The following is a 24,350-nucleotide window of genomic DNA, read 5'->3' as shown; positions in this document are numbered from 1 at the left end:
GCTGCAGAATGCTGCAACGGCTACCGACCTAAGAAAGGAAGATGCAGACAGGGGAACTCAAGGCAGCAGCTATGTCAATGCCCTGATACGCCAAATACAGATAGGTAGCCGTGTTGGTCTGCCATAGTCAAAACAAAAAATTCCTTCCAGTAGCACCTTAAAGACCAACTAAGGTAGTTCTAGGTATGAGCTTTCGTGTGCATCTGAAGAAGTGTGCATGCACACGAAAGCTCATACCTAGAACTAACTTAGTTGGTCTTTAAGGTGCTACTGGAAGGAATTTTTTTATTTTGTTCTGATATGCCAAAGTGCAACCTCTGTTCTGGAGGCATGTTCAGCCCTTGAGTGCCAGAAAGTGTGGGGGTGGGGGGGAGATTGCCCCCCTCCAGACCGCCCCTGGCCTGTTTGGCTTGCCACTACTAAGAGTCAGGATGTGAAGCTCTGAGGATCATTGGCCCCACCCAGCAAGGCAATTCCTTTGGGTCAGTTTCTTGCGTGAAGACCTAGGTTTGAGGGGTGAAAGGGGTGAAAGGGGGTGCGAATGCTGGGAAGGAGGTGAAATCTGCACCCCAGGGGCGCAGGGACCTCAGCAGGCCCCTTTCCCTTTTGGCCCCTGGCCGTTGTTGCTGCTTTATATTTTAAAGAACCAATCTCAGAGCGGTTTACAACACATTAAGGCATCAAATAAAACAATACAGAATAAAAGACACACAAGCTTCAAGGAAAATATTTCCAGATCCTTCTCTGAGTGGCTTTTTGCTTTCCCCAGTTGCCAGCCTGGCATCCAGATATCTCCACGTGGTCTCAATTGGACCCGAGCCAGTCGCAAAACACACCTGGGGAATTTCTAGCACTGAAAAGCACAGGTCACTTTCAGCTTTTGGAGCGGGTGTGTGTGTGTGTGTGTGTGTGTGTGTGGCAGAAAAAGTAGGTAATGAATTAATTTTGGTGGTGGCAAGAATGTAAAACAAGTTAGCACATTCTCTTGTTTTGCATTGTGACGCTGCTGTCTGCAGCTGGCCTTGCCCCCCCCCCCCCCGTTCCAGCATCCCTTCTGACTCCAGGGTGGCCTTGAGGGGGTTCAAACCCCCCTTCCTTGAGGCTGCAGGGCTCTTGCAGGAGGGAGAGGCGGGGTGCTGTGGGGGAGCAGGATCCCGTTTCAGCCGCTCTCCCCAGCCGAGGGCGAGGAGGAAACTCAATCTGCAGCGCTCTCTGAAGAGGACCCACAAAGCATGTTTTCCTAGTGCTGCTGCTCTGGAACGGAAATAACTCCTTGTATCTGTTACACAACCAAGAGTTGGACCGTGCCATTGGCAGTGGCCCTGGGCACGGCAGAGGGACTCTTGCTTGCTTGCCTGCCTGCCTGCCAACCGCTTCTCCACCCCTTCTTCCTCTCCTCCTCCAGAGGCGCCAACCTGCTGGCCGTCAACTCGGATGGGAACATGCCGTATGACCTCTGCGAGGACGATGCCACGTTGGACTACCTGGAAACAGCCATGGCCGACCAAGGTGGGTCCTCTCCTCTCGGGCTATTCCTAAGCAGCAGACTTTCTGACTTTCAAGAGCCGTTCAGCGGACTCCCTCGGAAGGGGGTGGTCTCTCCTTCCTTGGAGGTTTCTCAGCAGAGGTTGAAGGGGGGGGGCATCTGTCATGGATGCCGTAGTTCCTGCATTGCAGGGGGTTGGACTAGATGGCCCTCGGGGTCCCTTGCAACTCTTAAGCACAGGAGTGTTTTACCAGGGCTGCTGTCGTAGTGCAACGGCATCTGGAGGGCCACAGGTGGCACAGAGGGGGCTGTCGGTGCCCACTAGCTAGGATGCATGGTGCTGACAGTGCCTAGGTTGCAGGTTCGATCTTTGCATGGGACAGCTGCCTCTTCCTGTTCAGGGAAGTTATTAATGTGTGGCATTTTAATGTATTTTTAATCTTTGTTGGAAGCTGCCCAGAGTGCCTGGGGAAACCCAGCCAGATGGGCTGGGTACAAATAATAAATAATTGTAATGGTTTTAGGGGGTTGCTCGTGCGTAAGTCCTCGCCACACCTGGCTGAGTTACCTGGGTGAACCCTTTCTGTCCGGACAGCCACCCATCCGTGGCTGTCTCAATCGCTGGCAGAATCCGTCAGTGGGCATTTCTTAAACTTCTTCCAGCAAAGAAGCTCTTTGACGCCAAGTCTCCTCCTACTCTCCCTGCGCGGAAGTCTTCTGCGCAGGGAGGGTGTGGGCAGCGGCGTACCCGTGCTCTCCCCACTTGTCTCCGGTGAAGAGTCCTGTAGCCTTCTCTCCGATTCCCCCATCTGCCCCCCCCCCCGTCACCCCTGGTGTTGCGCTGATTTTCTTCCCCAGCAGATGGGCTGCCTCTCTCCGTGCTGGGACCCTCTCCGGCATCGCTCTGGAGCCTTCCCTCTGCCTCTAGCTCCGATGGCAGTTCCCTGACAAAAACAACAACAACAACAACAATAATAATATTAATAATTCCTGCCTTGCAGGGGTTGGACTGCATGATCCTCAGAGTCCCTCCCAACTCCCTTCCAACTCTACAATTCTATGTACAGATAGGTAGCCGTGTTGGTCTGCCATAGTCAAAACAAAATAAAAAAATTCCTTCCAGTAGCACCTTAAAGACCAACTAAGTTAGTTCTAGGTATGAGCTTTCGTGTGCATGCACACTTCGGCCTCCACAGTTGGAGGAAACGGCAGTAGGGGAGAAAGTGCTCTTGTGCTCAGGTTCTGCTCGCTGGTTTCCCGCAAGAACATGGGCCCTGGGCCTGATCCTACAGGCTCTTCCGGTGTTCTTAAGGAGCAGCCGGAGCCCTGGTGGAGGACGTGTCCCTGGGCAGGTCCTTGGTGCCCCTGCCGGAGAGGAGCTGCCCTTCTTCTTCCTCCTCCCAGCGCAGCAGCGTCCCCTTTCCAGCCCCCAGTGGGCTGCTTTCCATTCATCCTCTTCCTCTCCATCCTCAGGTATCACTCAGGACACCATTGAGGAGGCCCGTTCTGCTGTGGAGCGTGCCATGGTGGACGACATCCACCGGCTGTTGAAGGAAGGGGTGGACCTGAATACGCCGCTGGACCACAGCGCCACCCTGGTGAGATGGGTGCGCAGGGCCTGGCTTTGAGGCGGGCGGTGGGAGCGGGGATGTCTCCCCCCCCCTTGCTCCAAGTGCTGGCATCTCCTTTCCCCCTACAAAGCCCAGAGAAGTTGCCAGGCCCAGGATCTTTCTTTGAAGGGAAGGGTGGCAGAATATGTAAGATTTAAGGGCACCTGAAGGGCACCGTCCCAGCCCACAAAATGCAGTCCAGTGCGTCTGCTTGATCTGTTCTCTGCCTCGGTGTTGACTCTGCACCTGCTGTTTCAAAGAAGAAGGAAACTGCTCAGGTGGTGTTGAGCTCCATGCCTGTCCTGCTGCAGCCAGGAAAGCTTTTCACTTAATTGCTTATTTCCTAACATTTATACACCACTAGATTGGTTAAAAAAACCAAAACACCTCAAAGCGGTTTATGAAAAAGATAAAACAATAAAATTACCAATAAGAAAAATCAACAACAATGCAATGGTATCTCTGGTTACAGACGCTTCAGGTTACAGACTCCGCTAACCCAGAAATAGTACCTCGGGTTAAGAACTTTGCTTCAGGATGAGAACAGAAATCGCGCTGTGGTAGCGGAAGGCCCCATTAGCTAAAGTGGTGCTTCAGATTAAGAACAGTTTCAGGTTAAGAACGGACCTCCAGAACGTATTAAGTTCTTAACTCGAGCTACCACTGTAATATAAAACTTTCAAAAATTAAAAACAACAGTAGACCAAAGAGCAGACTAAAACTCACACCGGCTTTCTGAACAGCTGAGTAGACTTGTATGAACACGAATGTTCTTAGCTGGTGCTGGAAAGGGAAGAGCGAAGGCCCCTACCTGGTGTCAATAGACAGGGAGTTCGAAAGTGTAAAAGATCGAGTTCTTACCAGCTGTTATGTGGCGCCTGCAAATCTGCCGTGGAATGGGTTTGAGCATCTCCGTAGGTTTAAGGCAGCAGACAGGCAATCCCACCGAGGTCTTCCTCACCCAAAGCTGCAGCTCAGGCTGAATTGGTGGGACGTGGCTTCTGCGCCCTCCCTCTGGGGGTCCTGCCTTGCCCTTTCCTCACTGCCCTCTCTGCCCCGCAGCTGCACATCGCCTCTGCCAACGGCTACCTGGAGGCAGCCGAGCTGCTGCTGGAGCACAAAGCCAGCATGAGCGCCAAGGACGACGACGGCTGGCAGCCCCTCCACGCGGCCGCTTGCTGGGGCCAGGTGAGTGCCAGACAGCTCCGGAAGGAGGAAATGGGGGGCCGGTGGCCTTGCAGAAGCAGCCTTGGCATGGGGAGCAGCGGACGCTGGCAGACGCTCCTCCAGGGCAGGGTGCTGCCCCCCAGTGGCCAAGGCCGCTCTCTGCAGCCTTTTCCTGGCAGATCGTTGACCATCGTAATCCCATTAATCTGAGTCCGTCTAGAGACCAGATGGGCCTGGGGATCCCCGGCTCAGTTCGATAAGCCAGGGATTTCCTAAGGCAGCTGGCGGTAATAGAAGCAATTAGCCAGCTGTTCCGGGCGTTGGCGGAGGCCGCCGTGGATACGGAGCTCTGCAGGAGGGTTCTGGCGCTGTTTGCTAGAGCAATCCCAACCCTGGGGAAGCCATGGGCAGGTTCAGGGTCTGCAAAGCCCGCACTCTGCAGAGAGAGGATGGGCGGAGCTGAACAGACTGCAGGAAAAGTAATAATAATAATTTATTATTTATAGCCCACCCATCTGACTGGGTTTCCCTAGCCACTCTGGGCGGCTTCCAACAAAACATTAAAATACAATCATTCATCAGATACTAGAAGCTTCCCTAAACAGGGCTGCCTTCAGATGTCTTCTAAAAGTCAGATAGTTGTTTATTTCCTTGACATCTGGTGGGAGGGCGTTCCACAGGGCGGGCGCCACCACCGAGAAGGCCCTCTGCCTGGGTCCCTGTAACCTCACTTCTCGCAGCAAGGGAATCCCCAGAAGGCCCTCGGAGCTGGGCCTCAGTGTCCAGGCAGAACAATAGGAGTGGAGACGCTCCTTTAGGCATACTGGGACGAGGCCCTTTAGGGCTTTCAAGGTCAGCACCAACACTTTGAATTGTGCTTGGAAATGTACTGGGAGCCCATGTAATTCCAAGGGGCAGGGAAGGTTTTACAGGTAAGTTGATTCTTTTCCAGTGACCTGGAGGAGTGCCAGGAAACAGGAGAAGGTTGAAGAAAGTCCTTCTTCATGCAGCGCCCAGTTAAACTCTGGAACTCCCTGCCACATGAGGCAGGGATGGCCACAAACCTAGATGGCTTCAAAAGAGGATGAGGCAAATTCATGGAGGAGAAAGAGAGGACTGTCAATAATTATAATTATAATTATAATTATAATTATAATTATAATTATAATTATAATTATAATTATAATTATAATTTATTTATACCCCACCCATCTGGCTGGGTTTCCCCAGCCACTCTGGGCAGCTTTCAATAGAATATTAAACTACATTAATATTAATTAAACTATTAAACATTAAAAGTGGTGCCACCACCAAGAAGGCCCTCTGTCTGGTTCCCTGTAACTCGGCTCCTTGCAGGGAGGGAACCGCCAGAAGGCCCTTGCAGCTGGATCTCAGTGTCCGGGCTGAATGATGGGGGTGGAGACGCTCCTTCAGGTATACTGGACTGAGGCCGTTTAGGGCTTTAAAGGTCAGCACCAACACTTTGAATTGCGCTCGGAAACGTCCTGGGAGCCAATGTAGGTCTTTCAAGACTGGTGTTATATGGTCTCGTCAGCCGCTCCCAGTCACCAGTCTAGCTGCCGCATTCTGTTTTTTTTAAAAAATGATATTTTATTAAGTTTTTAACAAGAAAAAAGTTACAAAACAATAAACAAAAAACACAAGAAAAATACAAAAACCAAAATTTAACATAGAAAGAAAAATAAAAAATAAAAATCCCTCTTTTTAATTTCTCACCGTTCATTTACTTATTTTCCTGACTTCCTCACACCTCCCTTTTTTGTATTCCATTTAAAAATTGGTTCAGCAAATTCATACCCTCTTAATTTACTTTTAATTATTTATCCTCACATATTATAGCTTCAAATTTTCGTCTAATATCAATCTATTCTTGCATATTCTTATTTTACCTTATTACTAGAACCACTTCATTTCATTTATATGTGTTATATGGTCTTGGCAGCCGCTCCCAGTCACCAGTCTAGCTGCCGCTTTCTGGGTTAGTAGTAGTTTCCGGGTCACCTTCAAAGGTAGCCCCACATAGAGCGCATTGCAGTAGTCCAAGCGGGAGATAACCAGAGCATGCACCACTCTGGCGAGACAGATGGCTTCTAGCCAGGATAGCTCTGCTCTGCTTCCATGGCTGGAGGCAGCAGTGCTTCTGAATCTCATTCCTGGAAACCCCAGGAGGGGAGAGTTCCTCTTGTGCTCAGATCCTGCTTGTGGGCTTTGCATCTGCTTGGCTGCTATGAGAACAGGGTGCTGGACTCGATGGGCCGTTGGCCTGATCCTGCAGGCTCTTCTTATGTTCATATGTGAGGCGCCATTCTTCCGAGAGCCAGAGGTACCAATTGCCCTCACCTTCCTGCCTTGCTGGCGAACTTCCTGGGAACCCTTGGCTGGCCGCTACTGAGGAGACAGAACGAGGTGGACCACCCCCATCGTTCTGCCCGGACACTGAGGTCCAGCGCCGAGGGCCTTCTGGCGGTTCCCTCACTGCGAGAAGCAAAGCTACAGGGAATCAAGCAGAGGGCCTTCTCGGTGGTGGCACCCGCCCTGTGGAACGCACTCCCACTAGATGTCAAAGAGAACAACAACTACCTGACATTTAGAAGACATCTGAAGGCAGCCCTGTTCAGGGAAGTTTTTAATGTGTGACATTTTAATGTATTTTTAATCTTTGTTGGAAGCCGCCCAGAGTGGCTGGGGAAACCCAGCCAGATGGGCGGGGTACAAATAAATTGTTGTTGTTGTTGTTATTATTATCATTATCATTATTATTATTATTAGAGCTGATCCCAGCAGCCTGGCGACTGTCTCACCCTGTCACGGCCGCCTCCCTTTGCTAAAACCTCTTCTCTCCTGCTGGCAGATTCACCTGGTGGAGCTGTTGGTGGCTCATGGAGCAGATCTCAACGGCAAGTCGGTGTTGGATGAGACCCCACTTGGTGAGTAGGTTGGGGTGTGTGTATGTCCATCAGAACTGGGGCAGCTGCTTTGCTTCCTGGGTCCAGGCCCGTTTTATTTCTGTTGACGCTGACAGCTGCGGTGCAAATGGCGAATAGCTTTCAAGGCCGAGAGAACAAGGACCTTGCTTCTTTTTTGCTACTCCACCCCTTCCCAGGGCACAGTCTTCTCCTGCTCCCTTGGGGCTGGGCAGTGGTGATTGCACTGTGGAAAATCCTTAGCGCAAACCTCAGCGGGGAGAATCTCATCGCATCTTATGCCTTCTGCCAGTGTGCAATTTGGGGGCAGGGCTGTAGCTCAGCGGCCGAGCCTCTGCCTTGGGTGTCTGCATGCAGGAGGTGCCATGTTCAGTCCAAAAGGGCATCTACAAGTAGGGCTCAGAGAGACTCCTGTCTGAATCCCTGGAGCAGCTGCTGCCAGTCCGTGTAGGCAGTATTGAGCTAGGTGGACCCATGGTCTGATTCAGGGCAAGGCAGTTTCCTAATCACATCATTCCAAGAATTCTGTGTATACAGTACTCAAATATTGTGCACGCCTAAATCCCTGAACTGCCTGGCAGCTACTGGATGAGGCAATGAGCGAGAGAGAGAGGGAGAGAGCAAGCTCCTTTGTGTAATAGTAATAGTAATAGTAATAGTAATAGTAATAGTAATAGTAATAGTAATAGTAATAGTAATAGTAATTTATTATTTGTACCCAGCCCATCTTGCTGGGTTTCCCTAGTCACTCTGGGCTAACAAAATATTAAAATACAGTGATGCATCAAACATTAAAAGCTTCCCTAAACAGGGCTGCCTTCAGATGTCTTCTAAATGTCAGGTAGTTGTTTATCTCTTTGACATCTGGTGGGAGGTTGTTCCACAGGGAAGGCGCCACCATCGAGAAGGCCCTCTGCCTGGTTCCCTGTAACCTCACTTGTCGCAGGGAGGGAACTGCCAGAAGGCCCTCAGAGCTGGACCTCAGTGTCCAGGCAGAATGATGGGAGTGGATCCACCAAGGGGGTCCACTTGGGTTCCGCAGCTGCGAAAAGAGCTTTTAACCTGTCTGCCTCTCTCTCTGGGCAAGGCCCACTCAGGGCAATGGCCAGGAATGCTCGCACAAGATATCGCCGGAACTTGGGCGGCCCTGCGAAATCTCGCAAGAGCACCCCGGAATTGGTGCCCTGAGTGAGCCTTTCTCCTTCCACCCCAAGCAGAGCTTAGAGCTTAAAAGCTCTTTCCGCACCCCAAGCGGAAACCCAGCAGAGAAACAGCTTTCAGGCTCTCTCCCTTGCTTGGAGTTAACTTGTACGATTTCAACCAGTCCCTCTTCAATCCTGCACATAAGCAGAATTTGGCACTTAAGGTCTCTGCTCTATTTATTTTTTAAAAAGTCTCTAGTCCTTCTGACTAGAGGAAAATCTGACAGTGTCTGTCTAGATCTTGGAAGGGAGGGCGTTGCTGGACCGAGCTTGCCGTGCCATGTCCTTGCTGCTGGGCGGAGGCTCCAGGTTCGGCAAAGGTGATGGAGGGAAGAAGGGTCTGGTCCAGAATGTCCCCCCCCCCCGCCGCCCCTGGTTCCTGACTCACGCCTTTCCCCTTCCTGCCAGATGTGTGTGCCGACGAGGAAGTGCGGGCCAAACTCATGGAGCTGAAGCACAAGCACGACGCCATCATGAAGTCCCACGAGAAGCACAAGTCCCTGCTGCAGCGACGCACCTCCAGCGCCGGAAGCCGAGGGTACGGCGTGCGGCGTGGGCTCGATGTGTGGGGCCAGAGTAGCCTGCCAGGCCCAGAAGGGAAGGGCAGGAGGAAGAGGAGGGATAGAGTCTTCAGGCAGCTGAAGATGGAGCAGGCTCAAATGAGAAGGAGATTCTGAGTTTAGGAGGAACTTTCTGGCTGTGAGAGCTGTTTGACAGTGGAAGGTGTGGGATCTTCTTCCTGGGAGGTTTTTAGACAGAGGTTGGAGGGCCATTGGCCAGGGTTTCTCCAGCTGTGATTCCTGCATTGCAGGGGGTGGACCAGACCCTCAGGGTCCCTTCTATGAATTTATGAGTGGGGAGGTGGAGCAAAACCTCCCTGGAGGCTCTCTCCCCCCCCCATTTTTTTTATTGATTTCCCACATTTATAACAAATAAAACACACAAAAGAAAACACATTGCAATACTGAAAAAACAAGAAACAAAACAAAAATATGGACTCTTATTACTTCTAAAACCCAATCTAACTTTCATTGTTATCTGACTTCCTCAAATCCCCCAAGTGAATTTCACTGCATCACCTTCTCCAAAACCATCTTTCTAGTAAAATTAACTCCTTCAGTTTACTATCTTCTTCTCTTTTCTTAATAGTCTAAATCCATAATGCTTTACATCTCATTCTTATTCTTATCCTAAGCCTATTTGATACTTTCAAGTGACTTCTAATTATCTTAGGTAAAGGGACCCCTGACCGTTAGGTCCAGTTGTGGCCGACTCTGGGGTTGCGGCGCTCATCTCGCTTTACTGGCTGAGGGAGCCAGCGTACAGCTTCCGGGTCATGTGGCCAGCATGACTAAGCCGCTTCTGGTGAACCAGAGCAGTGCACGGAAACGCCGTTTACCTTCCCGCCGGAGTGGTACCTATTTATCTACTTGCACTTTGACGTGCTTTCGAACTGCTAGGTGGGCAGGAGCAGGGACCGAGCAACGGGAGCTCACCCCGTTGTGGGGATTCGAACCGCTGACCTTCTGATTGGCAAGTCCTAGGCTCTGTGGTTTAGACCACAGCACCACCTGTGTCCCAATGTAATTATCTTATATTACAGTATTTAGCTAAATACAGTGGTACCTCGGGTTACATACACTTCAGGTTACATACGCTTCAGGTTACAGACTCCGCTAACCCAGAAAGAGTGCTTCAGGTTAAGAACTTTGCTTCAGGATGAGAACAGAAATTGTGCTCCGGCGGCACGGCAGCAGCAGGAGGCCCCATTAGCTTAAAGTGGTGCTTCAGGTTAAGAACAGTTTCAGGTTAAGAACGGACCTCCAGAACGAATTAAGTTCTTAACCAGAGGTACCACTGTAATCGTTAAATTTCTTCCAATCTTCTTTCTGATCGCGGATTCTCCCAGTCAGGTCAGCCAGCTCCAAAAAGTCCAACGTCTTCATCTGCCATTCTTCTGGAGGCTCTCTTTGCTTTGAGGGGCTTGTGCAGAAGTGGTTCTCACCCCCTTCCCTGCCCCTCTTTCTCCCCCACGCCAGGAAAGTGGTGAGGCGGGTGAGTGTGACCGAGCGCAGCAACCTCTACCGCAAGGAGCACGAGAAGGAGGCCATCGTCTGGCAGCAGCAGGCCGAGCAGCGGGAGAGCGAAGGGGAGGACGAGGACAGGCAGACGGACGCCGAGCTCCAGCCACACATCTTGGTGAGGGGGGGCCTGATCCTGACCGGGGGCGCGGGGAGCTTAGCCCCTGCCCTTTCGGCTAGCCGCCCGTGTTTGCTCTCAACAGCCAGGCCGCTCTGCTGGGACCCCTTGTAATAACACACCCCATTTCTATGTCTCCCCCCACAATCAAATCAGCCTCAAAAAACGAAGCAGCTCTGTCTTCGAATCGGCTCCAGCTTGAGTTTCAGTTTAATTGGAGGGCTTATTTTTTAATCACCGTACTTTTCGCTCTATAAGACGCACTTCCCCCTCCTAAAATGTAAGGGGAAATGTGTGTGTGTCTTATGGAGCGAATGCAGGCGGTTGAGGTCAAGGCGGTGGCCGCCCCTCTGCCACCGCCATTGCTGCAGAATCAATGTCCCGAACGTGTAGTAATTAATTAATTAATTAATTAATTAATTAAAGTGTCCCCGGATTCATTGAAAAAAATCTGGTAACCTTAGTCTAGCTTCCCCAGCAAGAAGGATTCTGGTCTCTTGTGAAAGGTCACTTAACATTTCCCCCTTGTCTGTCCTCGGAGTCTGTCCTTGCGCCCTGCGGTGGTGGTGGGGAGAAGGTGCCATGGCTTCATCCTTCCTCCCTCTGTCCTGGCAGGACGCTGAGCCGGCCGTCGTGGTGCAGCCAGGGGAGCAGCTGTCCGAGAGCAACGGCTCGGCCCACCCCAAGCACCTCTACTCCAAGCGCCTGGACCGCAGCACCTCCTACCAGATGGCCACGCAGGACGAGCCGTCGGCCGGGCTCAGCAAGGAGAAGGCGCGCCACACCCTGGCCGACCTGAAGCGCCAGCGGGTGGCCGCCAAGCTGCAGAGGCCCCACGCGGAGGACCTTTCCCTGGGCCCTGGCGAGGCCCCCAGCCCGGACTCGGAGCACAACTCTGTGTATTTCACGGCGGCCAGCGGGGACCCCCCGCTCCTCAAACTGACCGCCCCGGCGGAAGAGACTCCGGTGGAGAAGAAGCGCTGCTGTCGGCTGATGTGAGCTCGGAGGGAGGCTCTCCTCTTCCTCCTCGGCACCCTTTGAACCAGGCCTTGCGCCCCTCCTGGCTGCGCCTGGGGGGTGCCCGGCGCCTCTGGGGCTTGGATGCAGCAGCCTAAGCCAGCTGCTCCCCCAAGGGCTTGTCTGCGGGAGAGGCAGCACCCCAGCCCGATGGAAAACCCCAGCTCCCCGCGGTCACCGGTGCAGAAATGCCGCCTGCCAAACTACAGTTCCCCGCGTCTTGGTTTCTGAAGTGCTGCAATGCATGCTAGGAGGTGCACTCCCAAGGGAACGGCTTCTCTGTGTTGGAGGAGGCAGCTGTCGGGCAGTCTGAGTGCTCTTGTCAGTTCTGAAGGGAGAGTCCCTGTGCTGCTGTCCTGGCAGGTCTTGGGGACGACGAACAAGGAGATTCTGCTGCGTCCATTGCGCTGGTGCCCAGGGCGCAAGTGGAGGCCAACGCCCTCGTCCCGGTTCTGTTCCAGTGGGCTGCTCTGCCCTTGCACAGGGAAGTGGCGGCAGGTTGTGGCTGCTCCAGAATTGCCTGGAGGAGGCCAGGTTTCCTGGGGAAAGGGGACACACGGAGTGAGGGGACCTGAGCGCCTCTGCAGGATCCGGTTTGCCCGAAATCATGCTGAATGTTCTCTGCGGAGTTTTCTGTGTCTCTGAAATGAGCTGAAGCGGGTGGTTTGGGTGATACAAGGGAGCTGGGGATTGTACTGCATCACTTGCCATCCCGGCAGGAAGGGGGGCAAGAGGGTGGAGGCACACCAACTCTCCCCCAAAAGGCTGTGTGTGGGGCACCCCTTTCCTCTTCGTCAGGCCCCCCCACCATGCCCTTCTCCTCTTCCTCAGAGCCGATGCGTTGCAGAGAATAAGTGCGTGCTGGGAAGCGCCAGTCGGGGAAATGGGTTTCTCCTTGGGCAAAGTGGCCCACAGCTGCTGGAGAGTGGGGCCATTTCTGAGACTGGGGCAGTTGAGGGGGCACCTGTGCCTTGGCAGATGCGAGGAAGGGAAGGGGCTTCTCCTCATCACCCTTCATTCGAGTCTAGCCCTGGGCGGGTCTGGCAGAGCCAGTGTCCGTGTGCGTCCTGGTCCCTCTGGCCTCTCACTGCCCCTCAAAGCCCTGACAACGGTGACCGCAAAGTGTCCCCGGCTGCTTCCGACATGAGCGACGGGGGAAGCAGCCGCTAATTTCCTGCCGCCTTAGACGCAGCCCTGGCCTTCTGCTGCTGTGGCAAGTGGACAGGCCTGCCTCTTCGGAGGGGGGCCACCTCTTGGGCAAAGCGCTCCTGTTTTGATCATGCCTGGCTGCCTTCAAAAGGCAGCCGCAAGCCTTGTGTCTCAAGGATGTTTCTCTCTGTCTTTACTGTGTGACCTTCGCCAGCCTTTGCACTCCAGCCCCCATCAGCCCCCCAGGGCTGAGATCCAGGGGGCAACCAGCTGGCAAAGGCTGCTCCTCATGGATTTTTCTATTACCTTTTGTATCCTCTTTTGTCTTAAAAAATTGACAGTGTTTTTCTTCTTCTAATGACTTGTTTATATTTTTCATCCTGGTGTTCCCCAGGATGTTCTGCCTTTGATAAAGCAATAAATTCAGTGACCTCTCTCTCTCTCTCTTTCTTTCTTTCTTTCTTTCTCTCTCTCTCTCTCTCTCTCTGAGCATCCTCGTCAACCCACCGAGGGCTGGCCACAAGATGGGGCGGGTGCTGGGAATCCGCCCCTCTACCGAGGACCAACTTAGGTGTTTTCTGCCTTCCTTCCCCTCTGCACATGCCCAGGAGACAGCTGAATTCCTGCCAGGAGCTTGGCTGCGTTGCATCTCCCTTCCCCCGCCCCGAAGGGTAAAAAAGTATTCCAAGAAAAAGAAAGAGGGAGAGGAGATTTTCCTCCCCACCGTTCCCCTTTTTTCAAGTTCCTCCTAAAGGAAGTTTTAGAGCTCCTTTGGGCCTTGCTTCCTCCTGGGGATCTTGCAGGGGTGCTTTGGTTGCAATTCCTGCATTGCAGGGAGTTGCACCGGGTTAGGGCTGCCCATGCGGCCCTCGGGCCTTTTTGGGGGCACTCAGCAACATTTGATGCCCACCTTCAGCCTTCGTGTTGCCTTCCCAAAGCCAGATAAGCCAGGTGCCAGGGCTCTGACAAGGTCCCAGAGCCCTCCTCCCTCCTTCCCAAAGCCTAGCTGCGCTTTCCATAAAATTTATTATTTATACCCTGCCCATCTGGCTGGGTTTCCCCAGCCACTCTGGGCAGCTCCCAGTCAAGTGTTAAAAACAATACTGTGGTACCTCGGATTACATACACTTCAGGTTACAGACTTCGCTAACCCAGAAATAGTACCTCAGGTTAAGAACTTTGCTAAAGGCTGAGAACAGAAATCGTGCGGTTGCAGCAGGAGGCCCCATTAGCTAAAGTGGTCCTTCAGGTTAAGAATAGTTTCAGGTTAAGAACGGACCTCCGGAACGAATTACCGGTAAGTACTTAACCCAAGGTACCACTGTACAGCCTTAAATCTTAAAAACTTCCCTAAACAGGGCTGCCTTCAGATGTCTTCTAAAGATAAGATAGCTGCTTATTTCCTTCACACCTGAAGGGAGGGCGTTCCACAGGGCGGGCGCCACCACAGAGAAGGCCCTCGGGCTGGCCCTTCCATGCCTTCGGAAGCGGGTGGCAGGGCTCCAAAACCCTTGCCAGAGCCTTGTGCCTCCTTGCCAAAGCCTGGCACCGAACGTCATTGGCTCTGGGAAGGCAGCAAGAGGGCTGGGTGGGGGGCATCAAATTTAAGCCCTGCTCCCTGTCCCCACGCGGCAGGGCAGTGTGCGGCCCACAGGTTACGTGTCAAAGCACTTTAGCAACCCACTTGGTATGAAAAGTTGGACTAGATAACCCTCGGGTGGTGGTGGTTCCTTTCAACTTTGCAATTCTGCGACCTGTCATGTGGGGAATCCTGCTTCCTCAGCCCCCTGGAGGCCAGCAGGTGGGGCTGATGAGCTTCTCACTCCTCTGGAGGAAGAGGAATTCTCCCTCTGACTCCTGTCCAGCCCTGCAGTGTAGGCTGGGCATTCTGCATTGCTGCCGTTGTGCTTTCCCACCCAGGAGTTGCGCCTCCAGTTCGTCGGCCCAAACGAGGTCTCTCTTGCAGCAGAAAGGGGCCTCTGGTGCCCTGTGTGGCCAAGAGGAGCCCAAGATCTCTTTCCCTGCCTCTTTTGCTGGCATCCTAATAATAATAATTTTTATTTATACACTCCCCAGCCAAGACTGGGCTCAGGGAGGCTGACAACAGATATAAAACAATCGATTAAGATGCAACTTAAAAACAAGATTAAAACACAACGTTAAAATGCAGCCTCATTTCAATAGAAACTCAAATCCGAAACGTTTTGGGGATGAAAATGTCAAATCTTCACCAAGGCCAACTATCCAGACTGGTCCTACGTGGACCAAAAAAAGCCAGGGAAGTCTCCAAATAGGAGTTCCATCCTAAGGCTTGAACCTGATTCTCACACCAGGGAGCTTGCTTTGGGGTGCGAGGCAGGAGCTGTGAGCTGAAAGGGTTCGGCCTTCAACCCATCCGAACCACTAGTGGTTTCACCATGGAGAAAGTGCCACCCCGGCTGCACAGTTCTGTGATTCTAAACCCAGCAAATGGTCCCTTCCAGAGCTGCGTTTCCGTGCAAGCGGTTTGTTCCTGAGCCCTGGGCTCCCCTGGGGCAGAGAACTTTGTTCAGCAGCTCTCAGGAACCCAGGGGTCACAAAGGGACCGTGCCTTCCAGTAGAAAACAGCGTTGTCTCTCCTCTTCCCTTCCTCTTCTCCTGGCCAGAGGTGCGTCAGGGATGCTGAGGCAGCCCAGCTTCGTCGCCGGGGCTCCAGGAAGACGTCTGGCATGGCTTAGCAGGAGTTTGGACCCTTGGTGGTTCCACTTTTGCACACAGACTCCTCGTTTCTGCAGGGCTTGCACCGCAGAGCATCCCTCCAGAGGCTGCCCCACAGCAATGTGAGGCTCTCGGGCTGCTGTCTGGGGGAGGGCCTGGGGAGCTTTTGGATTGATCCTTTTCTACCATTAAAAGTGTTTCTGGTAAAGAACCCCAGCAGACGTCTGGTTGTGTTTGTGTGGGTCTCTGTACTGAGTGACGGTCCCCTACCTTCACTCCAGCTCCCCTCTGCACAGCTTGTGGGGGGGACAACGGGGTTAAGTCTTGACAAAGCTGTGCGGGGGCTTTGCACCAATGGGAGCTGAACCCTGCTGTGAATGTTTCTCCCACTACCGCAGAGCACCGTTATGCCCTCATCATTTCCCCCCTTCTGTTTTATTAAATTTGCTTAGTAGCATAACATTATTATATATATTCTATAAAACAAAGAATACAGAACAAAATTCATTCATACTACAATGCCCAACTACATAACATTAATATATATGGTTTCTGAAAAAAAGGCTTACATAACAAAATCAGTTCAAAATACCATCCGGTTTACTTCCCCCCCCTCCCTCCCCCCTCCAGCCCTCCCCACCCCCAGTCAGGCCTTCTTTCTTCATATCTTTATCCATATACACAGTCTGTTCATTCGAGCTTGTATGTTAGGGTTGGCTTCCCCTCTTTCTATCCAGTTCCTGTAAAATGCCCATTTATTTGTGATTCTTTGGCATTTATTTTCCCATCTATCCTCTGCCACTATCTGTGCAAATATTTCTGATTGTACGTATTGAAATGAAATGAAATGAAATTAATTTATTACGGTCATAGACCAGAAAAAAAACAAAAAACAACGGTAGTTTACAAGGGGAGTAATGGTGTCAATTAAAAAAATTATACATAAAAGCAATACACATATGCACACACACACACACACACACACACACACACACACACGCACACACGCGCTACAATATATGTATAGACTTAAAAAAAGAGTGGGCTTGTCCAGGGGTCAAGTCTTTTACTTTTTTACAGCTAATGCCCTCCGCTTGATCGCAGCCGCAGAAAATTTGGCCACTTTCAGTGTTACTTCTGGGTTTTTATCTCCTAGTAGGATTTTCAGCCGCTGAGATTCAGATCGACCTGGAAATTTCTGAACGATAGGGGAAATAAACAGTGACCTGATATCCCCATAGAGGTCGCAGTGTAGCAACACATGTGAAGCCGTTTCCACCTCTTTCAGACCACATGGGCAGACTCGTTCAGCATAGGGTTTGCCCACGTATCTGCCCTTTAGTAAGGCAGATGGCAGTACATCAAATCTGGTAAGGGTAAACGCCCGCCTGTATTTTGCGATTTGTAAATCCAGCAAATATGGTGTTAGATTGAACCCTTTTCCATAATCTTGGATAGCTGGATATTTGTCTATCTTGCTCATATGGTCCTGAAGCTCTACATCTCCTATTCGCTGGCTCACCATCCTTTTAGCCTTTTCAAAACCTGAGGCTATAAGTTCTTGTGGGGAAAGCCCCAGGCCCTTCAATTTTTCATAGAGCAACAATCTCCATTTAGACTGGAACGGGTCTAATAGATTGTACGTATTCAAAAACATAATCATTCCATTTTTCCATATTCCATTTGGCCTTTTCTTTCCATCCCAGAGCAATAACTGCCATTCCAGCTAGAATCATAATCTTGTACAACTCTTGCTTATTACTCTTTACTTTGTTAATTCCCAGTATTCCCGAAAATAACAATGTTCAAATAAACATAGAAGTTAATAGGGATTTGTTATTTTCGGGAATACTGGTTATGCCCTTATAATTACGGTGCAAGGGGAGTTGAGGAGGGTAAATAGATGCTCAAGGGGTCTGTGTGAGCAGCCGTCACTCATCTGGAATCTAAGAAGTCTCCTTACCCAGAGTCAGACCAGTGTTGTCCGCACTGGCTGGCAGCAGCAGCACTCCAGGGTTTCAGGCTTGGGGTCTCTCCCAGCCCTTCCTGGAGATGTCAGAAATTGAACCCGGGACCTTCTGCTTGTAGGTTCTATCAGACAACGGACCACGGGAACTGGGAGGGGCTCTTTTCGTCCTCTTGCTTTCTTGCAGGGGGCGGCCGAAATGCGAGGGATGAGTCTGCTTCCTTCCTGCCAACTCTTTTCCTCTCCTTTTAGTGGTCCGCATTAGGCCAACCTCTAACCTGGCACCCCAGCCTGGCATCAAGGGATGGGCAGCTCTTGTTTTAGCCACCAGAAGCTTTTGCAGTCTGTCCACGCAGGAGCTAGGGAAGGGGCACAGCATAGTTGCGTGGCGAGTTCCCCCCCCCCCAGTGGAAATAATGACACATGACACAATTATGAAGGTTAATGGGCTAAATAAGGCCACAACTTTATTGGTTACGGGTGATGAGTGGTATTGGCTTAGGCATTGGTCCTAACTGACTATATCCGTCCGCTTGAAGACTGGGAAGGGTTAACCACCAGTAGGGGGAGTCCTGCTGATGCACATTGACTAGGAACTCCCCCGGGGTCACCGATAGGGGGCAGGCCAAGTGGAAAAATTCCTACCAGGCCCCTCAATGGCGACCAACCAAGGTCCATAGCGAGGTTAAGGAATGAAAACCTTATAGGGCGGGAGGGTGGAATTAGTGCCAGCTGCCGCGTGCGTGGTGGGGGCGTGAAGCCCACAACACCACCTCCTTTTGCAGGGCTTTGTAAAACACTTCTCTTGCACACAGAAGGTCCCAGGATTGATCCTCAACTGAGAAGGGTCCCCTGTCTGGATCCCTGGAGAGCACCTGGTTTGCCACTGGGACAGCAGGATGCAGGACTCAATGGGCCTCTGGCCTGATCCTGCATCCTTTCCTTCTGCTCCCTCCTTCCCCATCTCTTCCCCGACCTTCACAGCCCTCGTCCCCCAGCTGGCGGATGCCAACAGTGTCTTGAGGAACCGGAGACCCTGCAGTGAGGGAGGAGGCCCTGTGGGGTCTGGTTTCATGACTTCCATGCGCAGAGCAAAGAGGTGACAATCGTCGGAGAAGAAGCTTCCCAGCTGCTTTGGGTGCTGAGGGATGGCTGTGGGAGGTGCTCGGAGCTCTGGGCTTGCCAGCAGAGCAGGTGGGCCTCCGTCAAAAGACAGGGCATCATCGCCAGCTTGATAGGTGCCAAGCAGCCTGTTCGGTGCCCGCTGGTGGCAGCAGCGCCCGGCCTGTGCCAAGCGAGGAGCTTTTGACCTGCACAATCTGTTCCTTCGGAAGCACACGGACATCGAGAGGCGGCCGTGGCGTGCTTCCTCGGAGGAGATGGCCTGGAAATTCAGCCGCTTGAGCTCCTGCAGTGTGACAGTGGAGCATATGAGCTGTGAGTGGCAGGTCCCTGGTTTGAAGCTCAGCTATGAGCCGGAGCCGTCCTGATCGAGTTGCATTGTTGATCCTGAGCCAAGCAAAGGGCTGACTTTCAAGGTGCCTTCCGGCTCTTGGGTGGGTTTTTGAATTCATGGAGTAGCACGTGGCAACCCTTTACGATACGATAATCTTTATTATTGTCCCATACAGAACAACAAAACTGGAAAAAAAATCTACACCAGACATTCAAAAACCAACAAGCCTGCTATCCCAGCCTGGTTAACCCCCTAAAAACTCTGATCCCCCATAATTAAATACAATATACTCCCATAGAGACTACCTTCTTGTAGTTTAGTCGTTTAGTCGTGTCCGACTCTTCGTGACCCCATGGACAGAGCACGACTACCTTAGGTAAAGGTAAAGGGACCCCCTGACCATTAGGTCCAGTCGTGACCGACTCTGGGGTTGCGGCGCTCATCTCGCTTTATTGGTCGAGGGAGCCGGCGTACAACTTCCGGGTCATGTGCCCAGCAGGACTAAGCCGCTTCTGGCGAACCAGAGCAGCGCACGGAAATGCCGTTTACCTTCCCACCGGAGCGGTACCTATTTATCTACTTGCACTTTGATGTGCTTTTGAACTGCTAGGTTGGCAGGAGCAGAGACAGAGCAACGGGAGCTCACCCTGTTGTGGGGATTCGAACCGCCGACCTTCTGATTGGCAAGCCCTAGGCTCTGTGGTTTAACCCACAGCGCCACCTGCGCCCCTAAGAGACTACCTTACACTGTGTTTAAAACCAAAATCACATTTGGATAAAAACTGTTTCTCAGGTGGCTAGTCCTAGTCTTTATAACCCTGGACCTTCTTCCAGAAGGCAGAAGCTGAAAGAGATCATTTCCGGGGTGCGCACTATCCTGCGCTATCTCTGCAGCTTTCCAGCTTTCTGGAAGCATAGATTTGATCCAAGGTGGGAAGAGTGCACCCAATTATTCTCTTTGCAGTCTTTACAACCCTGGACAGCATTGTTTTTCCCCTGACCGTTTCAGCCTCACTGCAAAATGGGCGTAAGAACACCAGCTGACCTTACAGCAGACTTGGAAACATTACTAAGTCGAAATATAAATAAATAAATAAATAATTGTCCAGTAGCACCTTAGAGACCAACTAAGTTTGTTCGTACAAACTCTATATGGGCTCTTGGACACCCCATAAGGGAACAAGGACAGATGTTTGTTTACAACAGTCTTGCCCTTTTAATGCAAGCTTACTGAAGTGAGTTTCTTTTTAATTCACGTTAAGAATATTGAGTTGGGGGGTTGCACTAGTTGACTCTAGGAATCCCTTCCAGCACTACAACTCTATGAAACAGAACACCAGGCTGCTAGATAACAACAACAACAACAAATTTTATTTATATCCCGCCCACCCCAGCCGAAGCCGGGCTCAGGGCGGCTAACAATAAAACAGTACAACAGTACAACACAACACAACACTCTAAAATCATTCATTATAAAATTAATTCAACTCAAACCAATGGCAACCATTGGGCCAGATCAGGCCAATCATGCAAGCTGGACATGATCTGGTCACCTGCAACTCTCAGGAGATGGTATTCAGAGATCCCCAGACCCAAGATCAGCACACACACACACACACCCTGCCCTCTGCCGCATCAGTGGTGAACCTCCAGCCGACCAGAAGGAGCTGGTTCCCATGGGTTCATCTTGGAAGCCAAGCTGCTGTTTCAGCCTGCAAGGTCTCTCCCCCCTGCATGACCCTGCTGACCACACGGTCGAGATGTGGCAACCTCGTCCGCCCAGCCCCTTGTCCAGCAGGCAGGTCAAGCAGGAACCAGCGCAGCAATCCTCATGATTTTTTGGCCTGACCAAGCAGGTTTGTCCAGAGTCAAAGGTCTGCAGCTGCCCCTGGGCTTTGTTTTCCTGCAGTCTGGTGCGTCCAGCCTTCTGCTCTGAACTCCTTTTGGAGAGATTGCTGCAGGAGAGAAACTAAGCCGAGCAACCGCTGCCTTTCTCCACGGCCGTCCAGGCGCAGGACTGAGCTGAACTGCCATCTAAACTGGCGCTTAGCCCCTTGCACGACATCACGACAGCCCCCCAGATGTGTGGTGCAAGGAAAGCCCACCCAAAATGCAGGCATCTGTGCTGATCCAATATATTTCACACACACACAACTTCGTTGAACTCTGACTTTCCACTGCGGAGGCTTTTCCTGGAAAACACACAGAGCTTTGAGGAAGAAACAAAGAGTCTCTGGTCTGCTGCAATGCAACCTTTAGCTTGGGATTAGAAAGGCAAACAACCTTGCGGAGACGTGTGTGACTGTTTGAACTGCGAGGGCAGAGCAAGGGAAAGGCCTGCCAGCTCCCCTGGCCTTGCTGGTAAATGACATCCGCACTCCTGCCCTGGAAGAGGTCCCAGAGCTGGGCTCCCCCTTACACCACCAATCCCCCATTGCTCTGCACTGGATCCATTTATTTGGCACCTCTTGCAATTACAGCCACACCTTGGTTCTCAAACTTAGTCCGTTCCAAAAGTCCGTTCCAAAACCAAAGCGTTCCAAAACCAAGGCACGCTTTCCCATAGAAAGTAATTCAAAGCGGATTAATCTGTTCCAGACTTTTAAAAACAACCCCTAGAACAGCAATTTCACATGAATTTTACGATCTAACAAGACCATTGATCCATAAAATGAAAGCAATAAAAAATGAGCTGCAGTCACACAATCAATCAGTAGCTGAACATCCAGGGTCTAGGAAGGAAGAGAAGCAGCAAAATAGTGGTTTGTCTTGTGATAAGAATTTCAAAGTCTTAGATATATAATAAATGTTCATAAATGTACCAACCAAGCACATACAGGAAGACTGAGCTGAAACCATTTTTGATTCCCAACCTGACCAAATGTTTTCTCTGCAAGGTCAAGGGAAAATGGAAAAGCCTCCCCATTGGCTTTTCCTTCACAAATCCTGTCTTAAGGGTATGTCTGTGTGTGAATAGGGTGAGCCTGTGACCTGGCTCAGGAACTAAGTATTTATCATTACAAAAGACTGGCCAGGCTCCCCAGGGTATCCAATCAAGTAAGCATTAACAGGTAACCTGCCAGACAGGAGATAAACAACAACGTACTCAGATTTCTGCTGCAGACTGTCTTTTCTGTGATGTAGGTATGATGCATCTGGGGGGTGGTCTTAGGTTACACCCCGTCTGTGATGTATGTATGATGTATGGAGGGGTGGTATGGAGCTCCAGGGCAGGGAATTTAAAATGTCTATATAAGGGTGGACACCCCTTGGTTCTGGGTCCTCCTCCTTTTCTGCGTGTGAGGGGAGCACCCTGTTGCAACAGATCAATAAAGATCCGGCTTACTAGCTGCTTTGCTTCTCAATATTCTCTGGTTGCCTCTGTTATTTTCTCCTACCAATAGGGAACCTACAAACAAATGAATGTGGTTGTTTTTCCTGTCTGCCAGGTTATCTGATAATGCCTTTCCTGGTAGTCTGGCCATTCCTTTGAGATGGTGATTTCCCAATTCCTGAGACAATGGGAAGGTTCCCTCACCCCCTCCCTCCTTGCAGAGGAAACATTTGGTCAGTTTGAGAGTCAAAATGGTTTCAGGACGGTTTTCCTGTGATGCTCCAGACATGTGGTCCACATATCTATGTACGTGCTTGGTTGGTACATTTATGAACATTTTATATATATATATATATTAAGGAGCGCGGGTGGCGCTGTGGGTAAAACCTCAGCACCTAGGACTTGCCGATCACATGGTGGGTGGTTCGAATCCCTGCGGCGGGGTGAGCTCCCGTCGTTCGGTTCCAGCTCCTGCCCACCTAGCAGTTCGAAAGCACCCTTAAGTGCAAGTAGATAAATAGGTACCGCTTTATAGCGGGAAGGTAAATGGCGTTTCCGTGTGCGGCGCTGGTGCCGGTTCGCCAGATGCAGCTTGTCACGCTGGCCACGTGACCCGGAAGTGTCTGCGGACAGCACTGGCCCCCGGCCTCTTAAGTGAGATGAACATGCAACCCTAGAGTCTGTCAAGACTGGCCCGTACGGGCAGGGGTACCTTTACCATATATATATATATATATATATATATATATATATATATATATATATATTTGCTTTCGTAGATTTTCACGGGTACAGGAATGCAGGTTTTGGTGTCCTCGGGTGTCTTCCCGTGTAAAAGTTGGGGTGTCTAGGCGACGTTTCAACGAGGTCTCACTCGTCATCTTCAGGCTGGTGCTTTCGGCTTCTTGTTACTGGAACAGAGCTCTGTTCCAGTAACAAGAAGCCGAAAGCACCAGCCTGAAGATGACGAGTGAGACCTCGTTGAAACGTCGCCTAGACACCCCAACTTTTACACGGGAAGACACCCGAGGACACCAAAACCTGCATATATATATATATATATATATTTGCTTTCGTAGATATATATGACCTTAATTTATATATATGACCTTAATTTTTTTATTTCACAACTAAAGCATTTGAATTATCCCTGCACACAGGCCTTGGCTTGACAAGCAGCAGAAATCCTGAGAGAGGGGAAGAGCTGCCCCCTTTTCTCTCTGCAATGCCCCCCCCCCCGCAAGCCTAGAAAGAGGCTCCTGCAGTACAGGAGGAATGTCTTGACCAGCTGTTGATATCTGAGCCACCCCAAAGGACATTTTCTCCTTCAAGCCCTCCCTCTGTGTCCCCGCCTGTCTTCCTTCCCTCCTGCTTGTGACCTGCACATGATCCTGGGAGGGTAGAAAAATGTGCCCTCTCCTGGACTGGGAGTGTCCTTTTGCTGAAGACACGGATAACAACAACAACAACAACAACAACAACAACAACAACAACAACTACCTTTTCCGGGAAAATCAGAGGCTCACTATGTCAGGTTCCTATTGGAAGACCGGACAAACACTAGAACATTAGCAGTGGCAAAGTTTTTATCGGTGGTTGCACGAACCAACGATCCCTATCTTTAAGTCTGAACAAAATGCTTGTTTAACCTGGAGGTAGGCTGTCTGAATTGTGCATTGCTTTGTAACAATTTGTTGGGTCTCTGGACCGTAATAAAGATGGATGAATGATGATAATGATAATGATGATGATAAACCAATGGAGAATCGCAGCGCCCGGCTGTGGCTGCAGAAACCGGTAACTCATCGTTTGTGCTGTGTTAGCAGCACCAAAGTGACCTCCGTGGGGCGCAAACTGGGCAGGGGGTCTGGAGGTCCTGGGTTGCCCAGCTGACAAGGCCCCCCTCTCAGCCGCACTGAGGGGGTCCAAAGGAATGCAAAGCAATACATACATACCATCCAATACATACCATCCAACTGCCTTAGGGAGTCCAGATCTGCATAGGGTTTAATCCTGAGCCTTTTCTTCTCCTTTTTTTAAATATACATTTTCATTAATATTTCCAACAATCATATAACATAACTTCTTATCTTATACAGTACACTATTTTAGACTTCCGTCA

At 51.0% G+C, this 24,350-nt stretch overlaps 1 protein-coding gene and 1 long non-coding RNA gene across 2 annotated transcripts in view; one reads left to right on the top strand and one right to left on the bottom strand.

Moving 5' to 3' along the window:
- Nucleotides 1-13,211, top strand: part of PPP1R16A (protein phosphatase 1 regulatory subunit 16A) — a 40,913-nt gene extending 27,702 nt beyond the window's left edge. Inside the window, exons 4-10 of the mRNA XM_081874385.1 lie at nucleotides 1,406-1,509; nucleotides 2,960-3,084; nucleotides 4,159-4,284; nucleotides 7,136-7,211; nucleotides 8,819-8,948; nucleotides 10,450-10,609; nucleotides 11,225-13,211. Of these exons, the coding sequence (XP_081730511.1) occupies nucleotides 1,406-1,509; nucleotides 2,960-3,084; nucleotides 4,159-4,284; nucleotides 7,136-7,211; nucleotides 8,819-8,948; nucleotides 10,450-10,609; nucleotides 11,225-11,608 (1,105 nt within the window). The 3' untranslated portion in view covers nucleotides 11,609-13,211. The remainder of the gene's footprint in view (nucleotides 1-1,405; nucleotides 1,510-2,959; nucleotides 3,085-4,158; nucleotides 4,285-7,135; nucleotides 7,212-8,818; nucleotides 8,949-10,449; nucleotides 10,610-11,224) is intronic.
- LOC309349166 overlaps nucleotides 1-24,350 on the bottom strand; it is a 259,434-nt gene that overhangs the window by 226,823 nt on the left and 8,261 nt on the right. The gene's annotated exons all lie outside the window — the stretch shown is intronic.

The sequence above is a fragment of the Podarcis erhardii genome (genome assembly GCF_964252035.2).
Source record: "Podarcis erhardii genome assembly, chromosome: 8".
Lineage (NCBI taxonomy): Eukaryota > Metazoa > Chordata > Lepidosauria > Squamata > Lacertidae > Podarcis > Podarcis erhardii.
The sequence above is the reverse complement of the archived record's forward strand: the minus strand, read 5'-3'. Positions and strand labels throughout refer to the sequence as shown.